We start from the raw sequence: 13,242 nt of genomic DNA, 5'->3' as shown, positions 1-13,242 counted from the left end.
GAGCAGCATGGAGGGTTCACAATAAAATGGAGAATTTAGCCCCTGTGCCTGAATCAGGCCGCTGGGAACGGCTCCTCACTTGGTTGCTTCTACAACCCCCTGCTGGGGTGTCAGGTGCTACAGCCAGAACTGAGCTTTAAAGGCATTTTGTCTCTGTGGGACTTCCTGGGGTGAAGCTGCTTTTTGTCACAAGAGTACCATTCCTCCAGGGTAGCATAGAAAGCATCGTGTTAATAAATCTTGTGCTTTGTTTGCCCTACTGACTTACATTGTAAATTTGAGGTGTCAGATGCTGCAAGGCTCAGCAGTACACAAAAGATCTACTTAAAGTAGACCTTTCATAGGATCACCCTTGTTTTCTCCCATAATGAATGAAGTTAAGGCTCTCAGCCTGTCCAGTAGAGCATGTTAAAGGGGTGCTGATCTTTAGAGCGTCATTAGTTCTATGTAGATAAAGCTTTTAAGGCTTATTTTACTGGTGGGCTGTGTAAATGCAGAGCAAAAGCACCACAGCAAATGAGTGTATAGGAAACTGTAACACAAGCCATTCTGTAAATAGGTGTATTTAGGTATCTCTCTGCTTTCCCACAATTGGACTAAGGACTTCGTAAACTTTCTTATCTTAATTACACTGTTGTAAACCTGGAGTGTGTACACTGACCTCTCTTGTTATTCTTGGCTGACTGCTATGAGAGTCCTTCTATACTATGGCTGCTCTGTGAAAGCTGGCACATCTGGTCCCAGACTCTCTATCCCAGCCCTAGCTTTGAACTGCGATAACACGTAAAAACCAAAATACATGTGACCTCTTACATCAATGGCTCTCACTAACACCAGACAACAGACTGGCACAAAGGTTGCATGTTTCTGTGTAAGGAAGAAATCAGATTATGATCCTCTTGGGATCGTAGAACAGACAAAAATAGAAGCCTTAATCAGCCAGGCAGTTTATAAACTTGGTCTGTGGGGACATGTAAATACGCTAAGCCAAAATCAAGCACTTAAACAAAAGTATTTCTTTCTCAAAGAAATTGAGAGAGCTGCAGACATTTTGCCAGTGCTCTACGAAGTTGACCGATAGAAATAATTTCTCATGCAGCTGAAATGATAGCTGTTATTAAACACCAGTTTTATTGAGAGCATTTCTCTTCAGGCTGCGATCAGACCTGGATGCTTCAGGTATCAGCCAGATTGTTTGTGGTAAGCGCAAGCAGAGATCATGGTACAAAGGGCACTTCTAGTCCACAGCTGCCCAATGCAACAGTGGCAAAACCTGCAATGCAGCACTAGTGTACAGATGTGGGAATGAGAAAGCAACTACGGAGCAGGCAAGAGGTGTAAGAAGGCCCCTACACTGATAGAAAGGACATGCTCTGGCTGCAGCTGGCACAGTGATGCTCCTCGCTCTTCACCCATGTTTGAAGCAGGTCTTTCTGCCTTACTTTCCCGAATGGCTGTAAAGGGCACTCCCTCCTCTGCCTCCAGCCGGATCACTTTCAGCACTACCAACTGGCTGTTGTTCCTGTCAGGGCAGAGTGGTGTCTGGCATAGCAACGTTAGTGGTCTCCCGTTAAGTGCCCCACACTTACCCAAGCAAAATTTCTAGGGCCCACTTTCCCACCCAGGCCAAGCTCAGAAGGGAATTACAAACCACCTCCATGTTGTCCTCATTAGCAGTGGAACAGGAGCCAGCCTGCCCCGCTAGAGTAGCATCGTTCTGCTGACTGGGTATTGTTAGAGCATGGCTTTGGGCAGTGTTCCCACTCTGCCCTCTCACAGTTTTCCTGCCCCTGCATGATGGCAGCATGGCCTTATCCCCAGTTTTTCTGTCATGCAGGGATTCCTTATTTAAAGGAAAATGCTCATTCCCTCCTTAGTGCAGCCAGACAATCTTCCAGCATGCTGCTGTGGAGCACAGTGTCTCTGTGGAACCAAATGGCTATAGTGGAGGAGTTCCCATAGAAATTCAGATAGAGCTTTGTAAGTATTCTCACTAAAGGCAAAGGTGGACATTCAATTTGCCTTTATCTCCCATAACAGGTGTTTTCAACAGACACTGGGAAGGCAATAATGGCACCAGTGGTCCTTGCTTACCTGCTGATCCCTTTGTACACAGTTGCACAGGATCCTTCACACAGCTTCTCTAGATGTACATAGGATGTGGCAGCTCCAAAGGGCATGCCTGGTCTCTGTTTCATGAAGAAATTGGTATGTTTTAGATTGCCGGGTAGACCAAGAAGCTACTAGCATGTCATTCAGTAATGAAATTCATAGCTGGAATAATCACAGGGTGAAATATCTCCTGCCTGGCACTATGCATGCTGCGCACTCACCCATTTGAAGCTCTCCACAACATCCTACTCCCGGAAAGGATCAGTGTGACTCCAAGGCCTCTCCATCCTGGACCTCCAACTCCAGTGGGTGTGAAGCTGCCGGGGCTGCTGTGAGGGTAGAGGAAGGGGTGCAGTGGTTACATCCAACAGTTGGCACAGGAAAAGAAGGCAGATTGTACCACTGGCAACCCACCATGTTACTGAAGTGTTTCGTTTCTCCCTGACTGCACTGGCTTTGAGCACTGCACATCATTTTCATCTCCCTCCCCACCAGTCACAGATCTCCAGTATGGTCTCTCAGCTCCATTTGTAAGGGAAACAACTACTTGTATGTTCTTGTCTTGGTAAATGGTAGCGATCACCCTGAGAACAAAGATAAAACTGCCTTAATTGCAGAGGACACTTTTACCAGTAACATTCTAAATGTGTGTTATTCTTTCTTACCCTTGATTTACTCATCTCTAGATAGCAATCTCTTAGGACACAGACTAAAAACCAAATGCAGGAGTGAAATTTCAGGAAATCTAAATTTATGCCTTCTTCTCTTCCTTGACACCCTCCTCCCTGCACTGTTCTAATTTACACAGTGTGCTAATTTGGCACATACAGCATAACAGTGCCACGAACAATACAACTATAAAAATAGTAGTAATGAATGGCAGGCAAGCTGCAAGCTCCTCCTGAGCAGCCACATTGGCTGGGTGCCTGCATTATCATTTGACTCAAATATAACAGGATTTGTAATCTATGGCATGCTGCCTCTTCCAGAACTGTACATTGTTGGCTCCCTCCCTGTTTTACAGTCCCTCACTGGCATAGAACTTGCTGGAATGCCATCTTCTCCCTGTTCATCACATCAAAGGCGTTTATTGTCATCTAAGGCACAGAGTCCTCCTTCAGTAGCTTCTTAAACCTGAAGCTGCAAAGTTTGATACTGTCTGGTTACATGCAAATGTGAATGTATTGCAGTCCTACAAGCAGAAGAACCCAGGCTTAATGTATCTCAATGCAGAATAATCACCGTGTGATATTAAATAGCTCTGTTGTAGACACTGCTTCTGTGTGCTGAGGGCCTGTGATATGCTGGGAGCCCCTTCTCTCTGAACAGCAGCTGCAGCCTCCTGTTCTGACAGCACTTACACACAACAGGTCTCCCATGTGGTCCTGTTTCAGTTCAAATGTACCTATTTTTCTCTCCTTTGCTCCTCCTCATCCCTCTGTCTGTAATAAGAGTTCATATGTCTTGTATGAGGTCTCTGCTTCAAGCAGTCTTGTGATTTCTGCAGTTTTTCTTTGGAAGTCCAACATTCAGTGAGCCAGATTCACCCCTGGAGTAGCTCTATTGATTTCAGGTCATTTGGCATGTGTGCTCCATAAACAGCCAACGTTTTTTGTACCTAAAGATGGAGACAGTAGTAAATTCAAACTTTCTGTGCTTTCAAATTTATTTCACTTAAACAGCTCTCAGTATAATATGTTAGGTAATGAAGTGATAGGTTTCATACAGGAACAGACCTTGATTTCCCTCCATGTCTGTAGCAGTTACTATTCTAGGCTTTAGGCTTTAGCCATTAGGCTTTAAGTTGAGCTATCTGAGCAGTGTGGCTGAGCTGTGGTTTCTTCAGGAGCTGAGCATCGACCTTGCTTTGGTATTTATGTTCTTAACCACGATGTGGTGGCAATGTCAGCTTCAGGAGCTGTCTGTCCCTGTTGGATCACTTGTCTAAAGGATACAGTGAGTTTCAGCTGGTAGAAAATAGGCTTGTCAAAATAGACAGACCAAACAGATTAATCCAGACTCAAAGAGATTTCATCAATTATGTGCTAAGCAGGCAACACATTGCGGTTTACACTGGATGTGGACAGACAGAAGTCCCTTTCTTTCAGTCCCCCATGAGTAGGGCTTGCTGTGCAGTTTCCTAGGACTAACACCCAACCCACACTGAGAAAATGCCAGCAAGGGGTGAGGGAGCAGGCATCATACCACAGAATTTTTATGCCAACCCCCTAGGTCCTTCAGTTTTCATTTGTATGCATGATGTGAATTCTCCCCTTTGCTTCACAGTTTTGGTGCCTAAGAATAACACTCTTTCCTTGAGCAAAAGGATATATTTTTAAGCAATAATCTCCTGGGAAGGCAGGAACAATTTCTGTGTCTCATTGCAACCAAACTACCCAGCCTTTGCATGGCAAGAAGGAGCTAACACACCTGGAAGGCTTGATTTCTCTCACATGATTTTCTTTTTCACTTCCCAGTTAGCCATAATTTGCTAAATATCTATCATCATTAACCTCAGCCTTCTATTTATTTTCCATGTATTCTTTGAGCCATCAAAATACAGCAGTAATTTGACTGTGCCCTTCAGGCATTATAAAGGCTGTCTAGATGCAGTGAACGTAGTAATAAACTGATGCATATCTGCAGAGTTTCTTATTCTGGAAAATACTTTTAATTGGTATCCATATTTATATAAATAGACTTTTAAAATACATCTAAGCCTAAGCAATACTTGCCTTTTGGAGAAATGGAAAAAGAAAAAAAAAAGTACAAAAAGAAGACAATATAAAAAATATTAATTACATATTAATTCGTATGAAGATTGTTCATTTTAATTTTAGCTACATTTTGTGTTAGGGAGGAGAGGGGAATCACTCTGTTATGAAGAAAAGTCATATAACTTTCACCAGCTAGCAAGAGCTGGTAAATGAAGAAAGCAGGGGTAATAGCTGGTGGTTCTGGGTATTGAAAAAAGATAAAATCAAACGGAGTATTCATTCCACTTAGCAGATGAAACACTCTAATAGAAATGTTTAACAGTTATCCATAGAAAACATAAAGAGTTTATAAAGGAGAGCCTTTAGCTGCCATCAGAACCATGGTTTTAAAAGAAAGCTTCAGGCAATGTAAGAAACTGTCTCCCAAGTGCAGGCATAACATAAAAAATACATTTTGCAGAGCTTTTTAAAGTAGAAACACACGTATGTGGTATGTATATGCACATACAGGTGTATATATAATACTATGCACATACATGTGTATATATAATACTATGTACATACACATATGGGTGTATATATATATAATAGTATGTATATGCACATATAGGTGTTTATATAGTACGCATAAACATATATAAGTGTGCATGCATCCACAATTTCTACATACACATGTAGACATCTAATGTACGCCTACGTATACAGGTAAGCAACTGTTTAGCTTGTCCTGTAGGAGGGCCCTAGGTCAGCAAACTGTGGTGCAGGCGTGCTCCCATTCAAACCAGTAGCTGAACTCAGAGGGTTTATGGAGCATGAGAGGACATTACCGGGTATTGGTCAGGCTTCCTGTGTAGGTTACAGCTTTGTTCTTTATTCATGCCCCATACAGTTTGAAATACATGTTCAGGTGACTCTCGAGGCCGGCACGGTAACGCTGGTGTCCCACAACCAGCCTCACGCCCCTGCTGTTTACCACTACCCAAAGTGCTGCCAACACCACCACCACCACCTGAGCGAGCTCCCGCGGTCCGGCGGGTCTCGCTCTCCGACTGTTTTGTCCCGGGCCGGGACCCGTCGTGGTGGCGGCCGGATCCCGCCTGCGCCCTGCGGCCTCTTTACTCAGTGCCGCTGCGCGCGCGGGCCGACGCCGGGATCCACCCCCCTGCACGGTGGACGCTCCTCCTGCGCCCCCGCGTGAATCAGCTGATCCGCGCCTCGGGAGCCGGCGGCGGCAGCGAGCGCGGCGCCCGGTGAGGAGGAGGAGGAGGAGGAGGCGGCGGCGGCGGCGGCGGCGGCGGCGGCGGGAGGGAGGGAGCCACCCGCGGGAGGTGCCGGGGCAGCGCGCGTCCTGCCCGGGGGGGGGGGAAGTGGAGTGGAGCTTGAATCACGTGGGGCGCCGACCTCTGCGTGTGTGTGTGTGTGTGTGTGCGTGCAGGGGGTGTCGTTCTCCCGCCGCCCCCCAGAACGGCTCCGCGCTGCTGTTAGCCGCACGCGCCCCCTCAGCGGCTCCCTGCCGCTCGGCCCCTGCCTGTGGCGCCGCGTCCTCACCCCTGTCCCCGGGGAGCCGCTTCGGCGGGGCCGGTGCTGCCCCGGCTGCAGTGCAACAGGTGGGGGAAGTTTGGGGGGGTGCGAGGAGCGGCGAGGGGAAGGGCTCCTCTCCTGGAAGGACACGGGGAGCGCGGGCGGTGTGGCGGGAACCTGCCTGGCCCGGGCGCCGAGGGCCGGCCTGGCGCTCCCTGCGGCTGCCGCACCTGAGCTGTAGGCAGGAGGTGGTGTGCTGCTGTGCTGCAATGGTGATGAGGGAGCAGGCCCCTGCTCAGCATGGGACTGGGCATGAGTAAGAGGCTCAGGAGCTCTGACTGAAGGTGCTGGCTATCTGACTCTTAGAGGCTGATGGAGCAGAGAAGTTTATGCAGGTTCCTAAAGGACTCTTCCCTCTTGATGGTATTTTTTAAGGCATACTTTAAACAGTATGCCCTTTATTGCATTACACTTTTGTTTCAGAGCCCTTTCTCTTTGCATGATTTGGTTGCTCGGGAGTAAATGCTGTTTCAACTTTCAGAATCTGTTGAAGAATGGTACTGGCGTGGGTGCAGTATGGTGTACAGATGACATAGCATGCTGTCACTCTCACAGACCTCTTTCAGCACAAAAAATACTGTGGTGAGACGCTGAGGAGCAGCTAGAGTAGTCATAGAGAATTGGTAGTTCATCACTGCTGTTGTAGGGCAGCAACTTATGTGAATTTGCTGTACTTACCTTCCTTAAGCTTCTGTGGAGTTAACTGTTCAGAGAAGGGGAAGCACCTGAACCTGTGCTAAATTAAGAAGGTGTCATTTGAAGAGGAGAGAGGAGAAAAGGGATATTCAGAAACTTTTCAAATATCTTGCGAGTTTGGTAAACTTTAAATTATTCATTCTGTGCTATAGCAATTTTCAGCTGTGCTCTTTTAGCTGATACTTGGCCCTTTGTTGTATTTCTACACACACACACCCCCTTTTACTGTTATGTCTTGTTTGTTACTATCCGTCATTCATTGGAACCAGCATTAAAAGCTTTGAGCCCACATCTGAAAGGATTGCAGCTGTGTTTTAGTAGCAAGTTGTTTTGTTTTGTTCTGAGCAGATCTTAATCACACAGCATTAAAAATAGTGGTTGTTTAGTTGGTGCTGACCAAATCACAGGGGCTTCTTGGAGTGGTAACACATTACATGTGAACTACCATTAGCAATGATAATTGATACATATGTAGATAAGGCTGATGCTGACAACTGTGGTTGAATTATGAAGCTTGGGGGTAACCTCCTTTGGAACCTGAGTAGATAACCTTGTATAACAAACTTGCAGTCTTCGTGGTGTAGGTTATCGCTGGATAAGATGCAACAAATCTATAAGAAATGTTTGTAAACATGTGTGAAAGCTGTAGAAGTACTGTAGTATTTGTTAACTATAGCAGGCAAATAATGTAAGGCTGATGGGAGTTCTACTATTTCTGAAAGTCAGGGGCATACCAGTTGTTCCTGTTCAGCACTGAATGTAAGATGACTTTTATACCCAGGATGCTTATTAAAGAATGGTCACTGACAGTGAAGGATGCAGTACCATAATAATGAAAGCTATGTTTACTCCACCTCATTCCCTGCCATAGCAGTTATTATGGTGTGGTAGCATTTGGTTTCTGGAGAATTTGAATTCACATTTTGCTCTTTAAGTGGGAATTACAACCTCAGTGTCATGCTATGACCATCTGTCTATAGCACAAATCCATTTAATAATTCGGCATTATTTGGCAGTCTGCTTTTTTCCTCTTGTAGTGTAAAGCAAAAATTTAGAAAGTGAATGTATGGGCACAGCAGTGCAGGTGCTGATGTGATACCCATCTTCTATACCATGGCAATGATTTATTGTGCCTGGCCATTCGCTTCTGTGACTGTTAATCCTCATAACAGTTCAGGTAGTCTTACTAGAAAAGAAATAATGTATGTGTAATGCTACAACGTACTAGTAGATAGGTGTGAACCTGCAAGGAAAATTGTATATTCCTACTGGGAGGAAGAAAATTTATACTTACTTACTTTGAGGCTGTGACCAAATGCTTTGTATTTTGTTATTAGCTATGAAATGGGAATGATGTTGCACTCTCCTAGGAGTGAATGAAAACTTGCACTGATCTTGAAAATTGTTTATAAATGTCTTCAAGGTGTCTCATTTGTGGAAAGAAAATAGCATTAGGGACAAACATTTTCAATTAGCCTTGAAGGGAGATCATGCAAAACAGGTAATCAAATGCCTGGCTTTAACTTTGAATAATAACTTCCATAGAAAAGGACCTTAAGATCATCAAGTTCCAACCCCCCTGCCATGGGCAGGGACACTTCACACCAAACTATGTCACCCAAGGCTCTGTCCAACCTGGCCTTGAACACCGCCAGGGATGGAGCATTCACAACTTCCCTGGGCAACCCATTCCAGTGCCTCACCACCCTCACAGTAAAGAACTTCTTCCTTATATCCAATCTAAACTTTCCCCCTTTTAAGTTTTAACCCATTACCCCTTGTCCTGTCACTACAGTCCCTAATGAAGAGTCCCTCCCCAGCATCCCTATAGCCCCCTTTCAGATACTGGAAGGCTGCTATGAGGTCTCCACGCAGCCTTCTCTTCAGGCTGAACAGCCCCAACTTCCTCAGCCTGTCTTCATACGGGAGGTGCTCCAGTCCCCTGATCATCCTCGTGGCCCTTCTCTGGACTTGTTCCAACAGTTCCATGTCCTTTTTATGTTGAGGACACCAGAACTGCACACAATACTCCAGGTGAGCTCTCACGAGAGTAGAGTAGAGGGGCAGGATCACCTCCTTTGACCTGCTGGTCATGCTCCTTTTGATGCAGCCCAGGACACGGTTGGCTTTCTGGGCTGCAAGCGCGCCCTGCCGGCCCATGTTCAATTTCTCATCAACCAACACCCCCAAGTCCTTCTCCTCAGGGCTGCTCTGAATCTCTTCTCCACCCAACCTGTAGCTGTGCCTGGGATTGCTCCGACCCAGGTGTAGGACCTTGCACTTGGCATGGTTGAACTTCATGAGTTTGGCATCAGCCCACCTCACAAGCGTGTCAAGGTCCCTCTGGATGGCATTCCTTCCCTCCAGCGTATCAACCAAACCACACAGCTTGGTGTCATCTGCAAGCTTGCTGGGAGTGCACTCAATCCCACTGTCCATGTCACCGACACAGGTGTTGAACAAGACCAGTCCCAGCACCGATCCCTGAGGGACACCACTCATTACTGGTCTCCAGTCAGACATTGAGCCATTGACCACAACTCTTTGTGTATGGCCATCTAGCCAGTTCTTTATCCACCGAGTGGTCCATCCATGAAATTGATGTCTCTCCAATTTAGAGACAAGGATGTCTTGTGGGACAGTGTCGAACGCTTTACACAAGTAAAGGATTCCCCCTTAGTGAAGCCATGCTGGCTGTCACCAAGCACCTTGTTGATTTTCAGGTGCCTTAGCATGCCTTCCAGGAGAATCTGCTCCAAGATTTTGCCAGGCACAGAGGTGAGACTGACTGCTCTGTAATTCCGTGGGTCATCCATTTTCCCCTTCTTGAAAATGGGGGTTGTATTTCCCTTTTTCCAGTTGTTGGGAACTTCACCTGACTGCCATGATTTCTCAAATATGATGGCCAGTGGCTTCGCAACTTCATTCTCCAGCTCCTTCAGGACCCGCAGATGGATTTCATCAGGTCCCATGGACTTATGCACGTTCAGGTTCTTAAGATGGTCTCGAACCAGGTCCTCCCCTAGAGTGGGCCTAATGTCTTCATTCTCACAGTCCCTGCATTTGCCTTCTGAGACTTGGGTGGTGTGGTCAGCTCATTTGCCAGGGAAGACTGAGACAAAGAAGTTATTAAGAACCTCAGCCTTCTCCAAATCCTGTGTAGCCAGTTCTTCTGATAGCTTCCGGAGAGGGCCTACATTGTCCCTAGTCTGTCTTTTATTGACAATGTACATATAGAATCCCTTCCTGTTATCTTTCACATCCCTAGCCAAGTTTAATTCTAACTGGGCCTTAGGTTTCCTAGTCTGGTCCCTAGCTTCCCTGACACCATCCCTGTATTCTTCCCAAGCTGCCTGTCCTTGCTTCTACCTTTTTATAAGCCTCTTTTTTCCTTCTAAGTTTCCTCAGCAGCTCCTCATTCATCCAAGGTCTCTTGGACCTCCTGCTGCACTTCCTTTTAGTTGGGACTTAACACTCCTGAGCTTGTAGGAGGTGATCCCTGAATATCAGTCAGCAGTCATGGGCCCCACTGCCCTCTAGGGCTGTATCCCATGGAACCTTACTAAGCAGGTTCCTAAAGAGGCCAAAGTCTGCTCTCTTGAAGTCCAGGGCAGTGAGCTTGCTGCACCCTGTTCTCAGTATCCTGAGGATCTGGAACTCCACCATATCATGATCGCTGCAACCAAGGCTGCCCTGGAGAGTCACATTTCCAACGAGCCCTTCCCTGTTGGTGAGCACGAAGTCAACCATGTCACCTCTCCTTGTCGGCTCCTCTATTACTTGCAGTAGGAAGTTGCCTTCCACACAATTGAGGAATTTCCTGGGTTGCTTGTGCTGGGCCATACCGTCGCTCCAACAGATGTCAGGGTGGTTGAAGTCACCCATGAGAACAAGGGCCTGTGAGCATGAGGCTTTTCCTATCTTCCTGTAGAGCGCTTCATTCACAGAGTCCTCTTGATCAGGTGGTCTGTTACAGATCCCCACAGTAATGTCTCCCATAGCTGTTCTCCCTTTAACCCTGACCCACAAACTAACTCTGTGTTGACTGCTCACCTGTCCCCAGACAGTTCCATACTCTCCAGCCTATCCCTGACATAAATAAAAATGACATAAATAAAATGACTCCCCCTCCCTATCTGCCGGGTGTGTCTTTTCTAAAGAGCCTGTAACCTTCCATTCCAACACTCCAGTCATAGGAGCTGTCCCACCATGCCTCTGTGACAGAGGCATCTGAGCCAAGCTTCAAATGAAGCCAGCTTATTGGCTGAAGCGGCTGAAATATCTCTGCATTGCTCTGAGCGTTTGTTACAGGTGCTGGCAACTGACTGGGTGTGTTGGGATGGAATGATGCCCCCTCCCCCTTTAACTAATGAATATTTAACTTTGTTATACTCAGAAGCTTTCAGGAGAATTACAGTAAGTTTTTGTGCAGTTGAACCCTCCCCAAATTATAGAAGCTGGGGATTTTAAGCCTCAGTTCCCTGTTTTTAAATAAGTATATATGATACAAGTGATACAGTTGTTGATACTTTATCAAAGCTCCCATCTCTGCCTGATTCACCGATCCATTGGATATTTTTATGTGAAGCTAATGTCCTTCACAGAGAAGTGCCAGCATTTCAAGAGAATGACTTGTAGGGTTAGGTGGTTTTGAGCAGGCAAAAAAAAAAAATCCCAAATGTGTTTTACTCTGAGTGAGAACACATCAGAGAGTTTTAAGTTCCAAAACACACTTCCATTTTCCTTTGATGTTTCGTCAGCACCTCCCTTACTGAAGTACTGCATGACAGTTTGCTTGCATTTGTGAGGCTTCCTCTTAATATTTTTGAAGTTAACTTTTACAGTTGTGGGAGTTGAGGAAGGAGAGACAGAAATGGCTTGAAAGCAGTATCTTTCTGGTGACAAGTGTGGTTTTCTTTCCTAGATAGTATGCTCTGAATTATTTTCAGATCAAGGTGCATATGGCTTATCACAATACTACTTTAACGTACTAATTTGATTTCATGTGTTTGTGTCTCTTTTTGTGATATGTTCTTTGCCAGCCCTGAAGCCCAAATCCAGTATTTTTAGTGCTCTGTTTGGAAAACTGGAAACACCTTGCATGATATGTTGCTGCTTCTGCTTGTAAAGGTCTGCTTGGTACTTCCTTATTCAGAGCAGTCTAGTGAAAGTGTTGGGATTTCTGCTACTTCAGTTATTTATCAACTTGAAGATTACTATTTCCAAGTAAACTGAAACTTCTATATGCACATTGCAGGTTTGCATGTGTTGTGTCTTGTAATCAAGACTGCCCATGTTTTCTTTCTGTTTTCTGTAAGAGCTTCAGGCTGCTTATTCTGGATGTGTTCGTGGAGATGTATTGCCTTAAAAGACCATTATGTTAAATAATTTATTTTCTACTTTTGTTACAGTGGTTATTAGACAGCACCTATAATAAAGCAAAAGGTCTAAAGAATTTATTTTATTTGAATAATTACATGTGTTAATTTAACTAAAAGTTTTAATGCTTCATCTAGTAAGGCACTAGATCAAGGAAAATTGCAATTCTTTCAGTATTAAAAAGCCAAACAGAATATAAGAGACAAAGATTAACTAGCTTTGTTTTGTTGCACAGAAGGTAATAAGAAGCTTCCATGGTCTTGTCTTTTCTTCACAGATACTGTGCAACCTGCTTGCAGGAAGAAATGTTTAGAACTCTTTCTGCAAAGGCTTTAATAGAACTGTACCTTCTAATGGTTATATGTGCTTTGGTTGGGAATACAGTTATGAATTCAACTCTTAACCTTTTTCTGCTCATACAAATCAGTTCACCTTATGAATTTACCTTAAGCATAGAATTTTATCTTAGTCTGAAAGTAGATCAATTTGATGTTTCTTGAATGGTGTTCTGAGACTTACAGAGATGAATATTAATTTCTGCCTTTGAACTAGGTTTTGTTCAGTCTGTTCTTACAATAGACCTATTGTGAGATGAGTAGGTAGGACAAGTCTGACTATTTAGCTTTTGTCTGCCAACTCAGTGTGAGTGAACTAAATATTTCAACCATCCTAGCGTTGTAGAAGTGCTTATTTAACACAGGATCTAAAGCTTTGCTTCTTGGGGTTTTTTTGTGGTTGGATTTTTTTTTTTTTTCAG

The 13,242-nt window shown here is 45.0% G+C and overlaps 2 protein-coding genes across 3 annotated transcripts in view; one reads left to right on the top strand and one right to left on the bottom strand.

The window, feature by feature from the left end:
* Nucleotides 1–4,110, bottom strand: part of CDK15 (cyclin dependent kinase 15) — a 36,873-nt gene extending 32,763 nt beyond the window's left edge. The window contains 3 exon segments of the mRNA XM_062619779.1: nucleotides 1,443–1,522; nucleotides 2,095–2,194; nucleotides 3,374–4,110. Coding sequence (XP_062475763.1) covers nucleotides 1,443–1,522; nucleotides 2,095–2,194; nucleotides 3,374–3,491 — 298 coding nt within the window. The 5' untranslated portion in view covers nucleotides 3,492–4,110.
* The window catches only part of ALS2 (alsin Rho guanine nucleotide exchange factor ALS2), a 236,389-nt gene that overhangs the window by 186,572 nt on the left and 36,575 nt on the right, over nucleotides 1–13,242 (top strand). The window contains exon 1 of one of the 2 annotated variants that reach the window (XM_062619773.1): nucleotides 5,916–6,079. The exons of the other annotated variant lie outside the window; for it this stretch is intronic. The gene's annotated coding sequence lies outside the window, so the exon portion shown is untranslated. Of the gene's footprint in view, nucleotides 1–5,915; nucleotides 6,080–13,242 lie in introns of those variants that run through there. 2 annotated transcript variants of the gene reach the window in all.

Source organism: Pezoporus occidentalis, unplaced genomic scaffold (genome assembly GCF_034315485.1).
Source record: "Pezoporus occidentalis ecotype Australia unplaced genomic scaffold, CSIRO_AGI_Poc_V1 ctg213, whole genome shotgun sequence".
Taxonomy (NCBI): domain Eukaryota; kingdom Metazoa; phylum Chordata; class Aves; order Psittaciformes; family Psittacidae; genus Pezoporus; species Pezoporus occidentalis.
The sequence above is the reverse complement of the archived record's forward strand: the minus strand, read 5'-3'. Positions and strand labels throughout refer to the sequence as shown.